General features: G+C 42.3%; 1 protein-coding gene across 1 annotated transcript in view; it reads left to right on the forward strand.

Annotated features, from left to right (window-relative positions):
• Positions 1-12,098, forward strand: part of POLA1 (polymerase (DNA directed), alpha 1, catalytic subunit) — a gene marked incomplete at its 3' end in the record, with an annotated part of 55,113 nt that overhangs the window by 14,537 nt on the left and 28,478 nt on the right. The window contains exons 5-10 of the mRNA XM_008579964.1: positions 1,827-1,942; positions 2,718-2,780; positions 3,642-3,734; positions 4,154-4,241; positions 4,527-4,728; positions 4,817-4,995. Coding sequence (XP_008578186.1) covers positions 1,827-1,942; positions 2,718-2,780; positions 3,642-3,734; positions 4,154-4,241; positions 4,527-4,728; positions 4,817-4,995 — 741 coding nt within the window. The remainder of the gene's footprint in view (positions 1-1,826; positions 1,943-2,717; positions 2,781-3,641; positions 3,735-4,153; positions 4,242-4,526; positions 4,729-4,816; positions 4,996-12,098) is intronic.

A 12,098-nucleotide genomic window follows, 5' to 3' on the forward strand; every position in this document is an offset into this window, starting at 1 on the left:
TATTGAACAGATAAGCTGAATTGACAGTGTGTTTAATTAGTGCGCCACCGGGCCGGCCCGTGTATAAGTTTTTGTTTGGACACCTGCTTTCAATTTTTTTGGGTATATACCCAGGAGTGGAATTGTGTGTTTGTATTTCTATTTCCTTTTCTTTCTTACACAGAAGATAAAGTCTATAGATAGTTTTGTACTTTGCTTTTTTCACTTAACAAGATATCCTGAAAGTCACTCTGTATTAGGTCTTTCTTTCTTCTTTATTTCTATATAGCTGTATACTAGTCCATTGTATGGATGTACCATAATTTATTCAAATGGTTTCCTTGGGTGGACATTTAGATTATTTTCTATAATTTGCTATTACAAATAGTGCTACTTCTAATAACTCTGTGCATATGGTGTTTTCCTCAGGGAAAATTTCCAGAAGTGAGATTACTGACTCAAAAAGTAAATGCACATGAACTTTTATTAGATATTGCCAAATTCTTCTTCATAGGAGTTGTACCATTTTACATTCCTGTGAACAATGTATGGGTTTCTGTTTCCCCCCAGCCTCACTAGCAGAGTGCGTTGTTAAGCTTTTGAATTTTTGCCACCCCCCTGAGAAGTGTCATCTTAGTATGGTTTTCATTTGCATTTCTTTTATGTGTAAAGTTGAGCACCTTTTCATAAAACTTAAAACTGTTTATCGATTCAGTTCATTGTCATGTTCATTGTCTACTTTCGTATATGTTTGTGTTTATTGCCCACTTTCCTTTTGGGCTTTTGGTCTTTTTTTTTTTTTAATTCTTCATATTAGGGAAATTTTTATCAGGGAAATTGGCCTTTATCTGTAATACATATTGCAAAATCTTTTCCTGGTTTTTCTTTTAATTTGTTTCTGGTGTAATTGAATCTTTTTTTCTCCCTTATGGATCGAATTATAGTCAGAAAGATTTTCACCACATCTAGGTTACCTTTTGGTGTTTATGCTGGTTTACTTCTTTACAAATGGCTAGCCCACACTCCTTATTAAAAAGTCCGTCTTTTCCTCCGTGATATGTCACCTTTATTATATGCTAAATTTCCATAAGTGATTGGGTTTTTTCTAGGCTTTATTTTCTGTTTCATCCAGTCTGTATTTGTATGCCACTAACACTATTTTAATTATTCTAGGTTTTTTTGAGGTGGAGATTGTTCTGGGATGAATCGGAAAGTGAGAGTAAAATTGACAGTATTAGAATAGTTTGTAGGTGATTTACACATGTCCATAGAGAAAACTTGTGACAAAAGTCCTTTAATGAACAATTTAGTGTTAATATGACATATTGCATGTGTCTGGTTGCTGTTCCTCATAAAATAGAAATTAGGACGCTACAATAACATAACTGGTAATCCCATTTCTTAGTTTAGTTTTTTTGTCTGATTTAGTATAGAGGTAAAAAGATGATCTCATGAAGGCTACTGGGCTAATCCCCTTGGTTCCAGATTAGCTTTATCTTTTTACTTTCTGTAGGGAAAACAAAACAACAAAAAACACCCCACTTTTTAAAAAGCTTTTTATTCACAGTAACGATAGCAATTAAATAGTCACACTTAACTCATCCTGATATGTAACTGGTGTTTTGTTAGTTTTTGTAATAAACTGATTTAGCCCAAGTTTTCTTGAATTAAGCTCATTTTAAAGATTCTTCCCTATGTACCTTGTATAAAATCTCATATTTTTGTATTTTTAATTCTTAATGTTTTTCTTGTCAAATTCCCGTATACAGATAGCATGTAACTAGGCTTTTAGTTTTCCATTTTGATTTTTGCCAGTGCATGTTTCTAAATCATTTATATTCCAATAGGAAAAGATGGTAAAGCACACAACAAAGACAAAAGGAGTGTAAAGAAGCCTGCAGTGACAAAACCAAACAATATCAAGTCAATGTTCATGGCTAGTGCTGGAAAGAAAACTGCAGATGTGAGTTTCATGGTTTCCTTATGTTTTGTCTTTTCCTTTGTGAAGTGAATTTAACATTTGATTATACAGATAATAGGTGCTCAGTACATAATTTGAGTAACATTTTCCCAGTTTTACTCGCTAAGTTGGATGTAGATTTCTAAGTGAATTTAGCCACCTCAGTGATTGGAACGTGGGAGATAGAAAAGAAAATTGAACAGATAAGCTGAATTGACAGTGTGTTTAATTTCAGTGATTAGCAAGAAGATCATGGAATGAGGTTGGAAATAGAGGATGGGAGCTGTATTAGTCCACTTCCATTGCTTATAACAAAATACACAGAACTGGGCATTTTATAAAGAAGATGAAATTTATTGCTTACAGTTTTTGAGGCTGGGAAGTCCAAAGTCGATCTGGTGGGGAGGGGAGAGGGAGAGAGAGAGGGAGAGAGAGAGGGAGAGAGAGAGAGAGAGAGAGAGGGAGAGGGAGAGGGAGAGAGAGAGAGACTCCTCTCTCAGTGGGGACCAATTTTCTAGTATATGAAATTGGGGGACAATTCAAGCTTCAGCAAGTTTTGAGGGGACATAATTCAATCCACTATAGGAGCTAAGGATTTAGGAATTATATATGCACAGGTGGTTGTTAAAATCTGCAAATAGTAGGTTAGCACTCAGAGTGAGAAATGAAGAGGCAAGGACTGACTGGTTAGGTTCTTCTTTTCATAGACATGTGTGTGATCTGGGTGAAAATTTTAAGTGTAGGGCTTTCTCATTTTACCTTCCTTTATAATTTCCAGAAAACTGTAGATTTGTCCAAGGATGATTTGCTAGGTGACATTCTACAGGATCTGAACACTGAGGTAAGTGAATCTCCAGAAGCTGTAAAATATGCAGGAGACATAGGATGGAGAAACAATTCAGTAATTACACAAAACAGACTATTGCTAGAGTTTTTTAACAAATGCAAGGACAACACCACTGGAAAAAAAACAAAAAACAACAAAACCAACAACCACAAAGAAAACAAAAAACCCTTCAACTTTGTTTCTCCTCACCATTTTAGGTGAGTAGTTTCCAGCTGTTACAGCTATGTGATTATTAGATAGGGCTGTGTGGGTGTGTGTTTGAAGTAGTAAGTATATACCTAGGAGTCAGTTCTGTGAGTGCTCACTGTTTGTGTTCAGATGCTGTAGTATATGTTCCCTAAATAGATTGTAGCCTGTCAATCTGCACAATCAGGCGTGAGATCTTCATCTTGAATTCTGAGTAGGAGTGAAGGAAGAGTTAGGGAGCTATCCCTGATAGAACTCAAACAGGCTTAGTTGCACTGTGAATTTGAAATTTGGCCATTTCCCATAAAGACTAAGATCTCATTTAGAGGTATACTTCTAAGTGATTGTTGATTAAAATGACTAATATCAACATAATGTATCATGTCTGTCCTGACAGTTTTTAAATATAGTATTCTGGAACAGTAAGTGGAAGAATATGTTAAATTAAAAAAGAAATTGGTGAGGGATGGATTCATCTCTTCTGGTTTTCTAATGATTTCTGTAGTATAGTTGCTATAATAACTGCGGTACATGAACATAGATTTTGGGGGGAGGTAGAGAAGGAAAAAATGCTTTACTTATTGGGCATCAATGAATGAAGAAATGTACTTTTCCTGTCTTGTGATAAATAAGCATGGCAATGAATGTCTGTCTTACCCTTCTTTTTAGACACCTCAAATAACTCCGCCACCTGTAATCATACCAAAGAAGAAAAGATCCATTGGAGCCTCAGTGAATCCTTTTTCTGTGCACAACCCCAAGGTAAAGTGTGTAGAAATACCTTCAATATTGCTTTAAACTTATTTTGTTGCTTTTCTATGTGTGAGGGAAATGCCTTTGAATTTGTTTTTGGTTTTTGTTTTAAATTAGGACTCCCGTTCAATATATACTTTCATGTATTTCAAAAATAGCATGTGCCTACTTTCCTCATAGTAAATTTTGTAGTAACTAGTATGTGTATATTATGGGTATTACAACTGTGCTAAATGCAATAATTTTCTTCCTGGAAATAGGTATTCTTTTGTAAACCTAGGTAACAGTAAAATAATTGAAGCTCTTACATTAGTAATACATAAAATCTTTTTCTAAATGGGAATTGTCATTATCTCTGGTCAGGGTAGGATAGTTGCATATTTTTAGTATGCAGGCCTAACTGACTAAACATTTAAAAACATTTACAGGCAGTTCCTTCAGGAAAAACTGCTTCCCCTGTCTCCAGGAAGGAGCTTCCATTAACTCCTCTTCCTCTTAAACATGCTGAATTTGCTGGTAAGTCTGATGTCAGGCAGAAGTGCAAAGGTGTTGAGCAGTTCCTGTCAAAAACGGAGGTCCCATGATGAAGAAATTGGAGGCAATTATGAAGGTATTGTGATGGCAAGTTTAGGTGTGAAAGATTTGAATTTATAACAGTAAAAGTTAAAAGTATCCAATTTGGAGATTGAAGGGAAATGCAAACGTAGCATAGGAAAAGGGCAGGCTGCTGTTTCAGTGTTGGGTAAGCCTTTGTGCCCCATGACACTAGCATGTGATGGGAATGTGTGATGATGCCTACAGGAGAGCTGGTGCAGGCAGAGCGGACAGAAGATGAGCAGGAGTCAGGGGCAATGGAGTTTGAAGATGGCGACTTTGATGAGCCCATGGAAACTGAGGAGGTGGATGTGGAGCCTGTGGCTGCCAAGACTTGGGACCAAGAGAGTGAGCCGCTAGAGGGGGTGAAACATGAGGCAGATCCTGGGAAAGGGACCATGTCCTACTTGTAAGAGCATTTTATGACTTTTCTGAGAAATAGCACTACAATTATTCTATTGGGTTTTGAAAGATTTTTGAAAATGTGATTTCTGCAGAGGAAGTTTTCTCCCGGATATCTCTTCTTGGGATGTTGATCAGGAAGATGACAGCAGTTTTTCAGCTCAGGAAGTTCAAGTGGACTCCAGTCACCTCCCATTGGTAAAAGGGGCAGATGAGGAACAAGTGTTCCAGTTTTATTGGCTGGATGCTTATGAAGATCAGTATAACCAACCAGGTAATCATCCATATAAGGTAAACATGTACCATTAATATGGAATAGCACTTTTCTCTTAAGTACTTTAGTGAGTATAATTGGCACAGGCTTTTCCTTCACTTACATGCATTGTAGTAAAGTGCATGAGCGATGCTGATGGAGAGGAGCAGTGGTGTGAATCATCCTTAAAGGTGCTTATTCCAAGAGTCAGTTATATGTGGTTTTGGACTGTGTGTTTGTAGTTCACCACTGATGTATCTGAGGTTATAGGATCCCACTTTACTTTAAATGGAGTCAGTCACTAATTTGTCTCTTTATTCAGCAAATTTGAATGACTGTTGTGTGCCAGGCACTGAGATAGAGTGAACAAGCTGGACAGATTCCCTACACTGTAATGGAGATTACAATCTAGTGTGGTGGGAGTAGGTAGGGGAAAATTAGCAGTAAATTAGCTAAGTTAAAAAGTGATGTAAAGGAAATTAGTCGGAGGATGGCCAGGGAAGGCCTGTCTGAGGAGACGACCACTGGTCGGAGATTTGAGGCCCATGAAGAGGAGGAAAGGGCGCTTCAGCTTAAGGAACCAGTAAGCGCAAAGGCTTGGAGAGAGGAAGGAGGTGGTGTGTGTGGTTGTAGCATAGTAATCAAATAACAAGATTGCTGTAAAATGAAGTTGAAGATAAAGGCAAAGACCAGATAATGAAGGACCTTGAAAGCCATATTAAGAAGTTGAATCTTATTCTAAGAGCAATAGGGAGGCATTGCTTGGAGGGTTTTAAGTGCAGGGGGTGGTAGTTACATAATCGGGTTTACTTTTCAACAGGAACACTGTGGTTTGTGTGGAGAGTAGGCAGTGTACTGTGTGTGCATGGATGTTTGTTCATGTTGGGGGTTGGGGACTGGAGTGGAGTAATGGGGAAGTGTGGAAGGCCTGGAGATCAGTCTACTTGGACCCTGGTGGTAACTGGGGAGGAGAGATGTGAAGGCATTTAATATGTATTTTGACACAAACTTGTTAATGAGTTGGGGGGGGGTTGATGTCAAAGGAGGAATCAAAGGTGATTCCCAGGTCATGCTAATGAGTTAATACTGTGAATTGTTTATGTTTATTCACAAAAAGCCGAGAGGCTATCCAGTTTCCTTTTGTGCCTTTTTGAGCCATTCCTCATTGTGGGACTGGGCATGACAAGATTTGTCATGTTAATATAAAATATAGGATACACCCTTATAAAGTTGTCTTTATTTATTTATTTAATAATTTATTTTATTTGTTGAATCAAAATCGATCATACATATTTTTGGGGTTGAACATTGAGATATGTTGATTAAATCAGTATTACTAGCATATATATTGTTACAAATCATAATTATTCTTTATGCCCCTTGTCCAACCTCTTCCCTTCCCCCATTCCCACCCCTCCACCCACTAATTGCCCTAGATTTCTTCTCCTTCTGAAAGAATAATGGTTACTCTGTTAACTTGTTACCTAGATGATCTGTCCAATGCTGAGAGATGTGATCAGGTCCCCCAATATTATCATAGAGCAGATGCTTCTTCTGTCACTCTGAAATGGGTTTTGTGGAAAGAGACATCCTCTTCTTTTCTTTGTCTCTGCTGGTGACTCTTCTTATGTGAATGCACTCCAGTGGTTGGCTGACCATCTGCCTGGTGGCTGTGCCGTCTAGCCGTTTTTGCAGCAGCCATGGTTATTGTGGTGACTGTGGTGGGCCACCCACGTGGGGGTGCTGTTTTTGGCATGCTCCTTGGCACTGGCGGTATGCCTGGTTGTGGGGTGTGTTTGGTCCCCTTCTCCTTGCCTTGGGTCCCCAGGCAGGCCCCAAGGTGCTGGCATGTTGTGCCTGGTTGTGGGAGAGAGGTCCAGTCCACTTATCCATGCCCCAGGTCCCTGGGTGGGCTCCAAGGTGCTGGCATATTGTGCCTGGCTGTGGGAGGGTGGTCCGGTCCCCGACTCCATACCCTGGGTCCCTGGGTGGGCCCCAAAGCACTGGCTCAGTGTGCCTGGTTGTGGGAGAGAGGTCCAGTCCCCTTTTCCATGCCTCAGGTCCCCGGGTGGGCCCTGAAGCGCTGGCTCAGTGTGCCTGGTTGTGGGAGAGAGGACCATTCCCCTTCTCCATGCCTCAGGTCTCTGGGCAGGCCCTGAGGCACTGGTGCAGTGTGCCTGGTTGTGGGAGAGAGGTCTGGTCCCCAACTCTATACTCCAGGTCCCTGGGTGGGCCCCAAGGTGCTGGTTCAGTGTGCCTGGTTGTGGGAGAGAGGTCCAGTCCCCTTCTCCATGCCCCAGCTCCCTGGGTGGGCTCCGAGGTGGTGGCATGTTGTGCCTCGTTGTGGGGGGGGTGGTCCAGTCCCCGACTCCATACCCTGGGTCCCTGCATGGGCCCCAAGGCGCAGGCTCAGTGTGCCTGGTTGTGGGAGAGTGGTCCGGTCCTGACTCCATACCCCGGGTCCCTGGGTGGGCCCCAAGTGCTGGCTCAGTGTGCCTGGTTGTGGGAGGGTGGTCTGGTCCCCTTCTCCATGCCCTGGGTCCCTGGGCAGGGCCCAAGGTGCTGGTGTGGTGTGCCTGGTTGTGGGAGAGAGGTCCATTCCCCTTCTCCTTGCCTCGGGTCCCCGGGTAGGCCCCAAGGTGCTGGTGTGGTGTGCATGGTTGTGGGAGGGTGGTCTGGTCCACTTCTCCATGCCCCGGGACCGTGGGTGGGCCCGGAGGCGCTGGCTTGGTGTGCCTGGTTGTGGGAGAGAGGTCCAGTCCCCTTCTCCATGCCTCAGGTCCCCGGGTGGTCACCGAGGTGCTGGCTTAGTGTGTTGGTTGTGGGAGGAAGATCCGGTCCTCATCACCATGCCCCGGGTCCCTGGGTGGGCCCAAGGTGCTGGCTTAGTGTGCTTGGTTGTGGGAGAGAGGTCCAGTCACCTTCTCCATGCCTAGGTCCCCGGGCGGGCCCTGAAGCACTGGCACAGTTTGCCTGGTTGTGGGAGAGAGGTCCAGTCCCCTTCTCCATGCCTCAGGACTCTGGACAGGCCCTGAGGCACTGGTGCAGTGTGCCTGGTTGTGGGAGAGAGGACCATTCCCCTTCTCCTTGCCCCGGTTCCCTGGGTGGGCTCCGAGTAGCTGGCATGTTGTGCCTGGTTGTGGGAGAGAAGTCCAGTCCCCAACTCTATACCCCGGGTCCCTTGGTGGGCCCCAAGGCGCTGGTTCAGTGTGCCTGGTTGTGGGAGAGAGGTCCAGTCCCCTTCTCCATACCCCGGCTCCCTGGGTGGGCTCTGAGGTTAAAGTTGTCTTTGTTTAGATCCTTTTTTGGATCTGCAGTAGATGCAAACTGTGTGTGTTTCAAAATGGTTTCCTGGAGACTTCATGCAGTGAAAATAGGAGTACCTAGATGTCAGTAAAGCAAGTGTATGAGTAAGAAGAGTAAGTATTAACCGTCAGACTTGAAGGCCAGATTTGCCTTAAAGATAATCAGGCATTGATTTTAATAGGAAAAATGTTAATGGTGGTGGTGGAGGGGTGCAGTAAAAGCACTAATATACTTCAACTTATCAAATATGCACAAACTTGTGCAGAGCCACTTGAGTAGTTTCTTAGCTAAAACTTGTTAGTTTCTTAGGTAAAGATATAATCCGTCTTAGAAATGGTATTTTAATCTACTTTCGCTAGGGCAAGATTTGGTTAGACCCTGTCACCTCTTTGACTACTTCTTTGTTACTCTCTGCTGGAAGATGGTTTGACAAAAGTATGATTACATGAAGCTGAGCAGATGATTTCCCATTCATTGCTGCCTCATTGTACAACCTCAGAGGACCACAGCAGTGTGACTGGTGCTCTCTGGAGCTGTGCAACATGGTGGGCCTACCCATCCCAATACTACTCCCTGTGCTTTGCTGTATCTGCTCAATGCTATATTTTATTCCTTGTCTTGGTTAATGGTCTCATCAGTACCAGAAACCTGGGAACCATTCTTGATTCCCTCACTTCCCTCACCAACTCTTGTTAGTTTTCTCCTCCTAAAGTAGACAACCTATCTTCTGTTTCTCCCCACAACTACCACCCCGATCCCTTCTTGTCTGCCGAAACCATTGCACCAGGCTCCTAATTGATCTCTTAGCTGTCATCCTCAACATTACTGCCAGAGTGATTGATCAGAATGGTAACTCTGACCATGTCATTTGCTCATTAAAAAGAATCCTCAGTGACTACTGCCTACAACCCAAGCTCCTCAGCAAGGCTTCAGATGCCTGCCGTCTATGAATTTTGTGCTCTAGAATGTACCTTGTTGCTGTTTATACCTATCTATGTCCCTTTACTCACTGTGTTTTGTCATTATATTTTTGTCTTCTAGCTCATTCTTCAAAATTCAGCCTATGTGTCATCTCCAGAGGGGCCTAAGAGCCCTTTCCCTGTGACCTCATCATATCCTTTTCCATTGTAGCATTTGTCATATTTTGAAACGATCTGAGTCTGTTTTTCTTTCCCCAAACGCCTCTAAGCTCCTGGAAGGCTGGATATTTCATTTCCAGCATCCAGCACAATGCCAGGCACATAGTAGGTGTTCAGTACATGGTGATTGAAATGAACTGCACAGTGATTTACGGTTCTATAGATGCGCATGAAAGGTTTCAGACAAGCAGAATTGGATTTGCTGCTGTTATTGAGTTTGCCTCTTAAAGCCTTGTAGCCATGTGGGCTAAGAATGGGTAGCACAAAAGTGGATAGTGTGCTCCCCTACCCCCCAATAGTAAGTACACCTGTAAGGCATCAAATTGCCAGTGTCAGTTGCCAAGGATTAGAAACTTAAGTAACAACAGCCCTCTTTATTTCATTTTTGAAAATAAGTTTATTATTTCTACCTTTTGTTTACTGGTTGATACTCTTATTAATGAACAGAGCATCCTTTTACAGGGCAAAGATCTAGAGCTGCACTATCCACTGTGATAGCCACTGGCCACTTGTAGTTCTTTAAATTTGGATTAATTAAAATGAAATAAAATTTAAACTTTAGCTCTCAGCCACTAGCCATATTTCAAGTGCTCAATAAGCCACATATGGCTAGCAGCTACCATATTGGGTAGTTCAGATATAGAACAATTCTGTCATCACAGAAATTTCTATCGGCTAGTGTTGGGCTGCAGTGATAGGTGTTGGAGGTTAAGACTGAAGCATTGAAACACAGCTATATTTGCAAAGCAACCAGTTTATGATATGTGTTGAATTCTTGGTACTGACAATAGTCATGGATAGGTTTTTTCAACCAATATTGGGAAATACTTTATAATTGAAAGAGGTATTAATCTGTTACTGGTCTGTCATCCAAATGCTAAGGTAAAATGAAATTTCTAGTGCTGGAGAAGGCCTAGAGATCTAGTCTAGTTGCTCACTTAGGAGGAAACTGAGGCTTCAAAAGATAAAGTAGTCAGCTCTTTAGTGGCAGAAGTGTGAGCTTCTCACCTTTACTCCACTCTACTCTTGGGTGGTACTTCTCAAGTTGTGTCCTTTGCTATGGCACATCTTTCTCTGTTATTGATGCCAATGGGTTAAATAAGATGGCTTAAAAAAAAAAGTCCTTTAATCTCAGAGGGTTGAACAGTTTCATCGTGATAGCAGGTAATGATCACTGAGCTTTGGAGAAATCAATGCTGCTAATAAAAATGAAGCACTCCCAAAGACCCTGTTATTGTTTCTCACTTTCATACAGATTCTAAGTAAGTCAGTTGTTGCTGAATGCTCCATAATTATGAAAAGAATCTTACTCGTTGCGTATGGGAAGATATCCTGTCTTCATTATGACTTTTTCAAGGTTGAATAATCCTCACTGCACCTGGTTTCAGCTAGTAACTTTGGGGGGGATGTAATCTTTGTTTACCATGATCTTTTTGTGGTAAATGAGGCATAAACAGTGTCAAATGTGTTGCATGAAGTGTGATATTAGTTTGACTGTAAGATGAGCTATTTGAATCTTTGAATCCAATATTAGAGTCTTTATTTTTCTTTGCATGGAATTTTGTTTTTTCATCTTTAACTGTTGTGCGGATGACTTTTAATTTTCTGAGCTACTGTGATTTTTTTCTTTTTTAATCATCCCCACAGTCCTCCCTTCCTTCTCTCCTATCTCCCCTGCCTCTTCCCCCCCCCAGCTGAAAATCACACAACTCTTGTAAGAATTTTAACCATCTGCAGAAATGAAAATTCTTAGATGATCTTATTTCTACCAGGATGAGTGACAGAAGGAAGCACTGATGAGCAATCTTGTGAAACTGGGGTAATTGGCCTTGTGAATAGTAGCCTTTGCTTGTGCCAGAATTTTCTTAGTGTCTCAGATAAGTGGCTGTTTTGAGTGACTATGTTAATTATTGCTGTCTAATTATTCACGGAGCCCAGGATTTTGGACAGTGACCATCTTGGATTGACTATCAAATCTTTGGAGTCTTTTCTTTTTTCTTTTTTTTTTTTTAATTGAATCATGATTGATAATACATATTTTTGGGATTCAGTGTTGACATATGTGGATCAAATCAATATTACTAGTATGTATATTGTTACAAATTGTACTTATTCTTTATGCCCCTTGTCCAATCTCTCCCTATCCCCCCTCCGTCCCCCCTCCCACCACTGATAACCCTAGATTTCTTCTCTCCCTCTGAAAGAGTAACAGTTACTCTGTTGATTTGTTGCCTAGATGATCTGTCCAATGCTGAGAGGTATGTTCAGGTCCACCAATATTATCATAGAGCAGCTGTTTCTTCTGTCACTCTGGAATGGGCTTTGTGGAGAGAGATATCCTTTTCTTTGGTCTCTACTGGTGACTCTCCTTGTGTCAGTGCACTACAGTTGCTGGCGGACCATCTGTGTGGTGGTTGTGACGTCTAGCCACTTTTGCGGTGGTTGTGGTTACTGAGGTGTCTGGTGGGCCACCCACATGGAGGTGATGTTTTTGGCATGCTCCTTGGTGCTGGTGGTGTGCCTGGTTGTGGGTAGGGTCCAGTCCCCGGCTCTGTGCCTCGGGCCCCCAGGGGGGCGTCCCGAGGTGCTGGCGGTGTACCTGTTTGTGGGCGGGGGGGGGGGGCTGGTCCCTGGCTCAATGCCCCAGGCCCCAGGGGGGGACCCCAAGGTGCTGGCAGG

Source organism: Galeopterus variegatus, unplaced genomic scaffold, assembly GCF_000696425.1.
Source record: "Galeopterus variegatus unplaced genomic scaffold, G_variegatus-3.0.2 Scaffold1995, whole genome shotgun sequence".
Taxonomy (NCBI): Eukaryota; Metazoa; Chordata; class Mammalia; order Dermoptera; family Cynocephalidae; genus Galeopterus; species Galeopterus variegatus.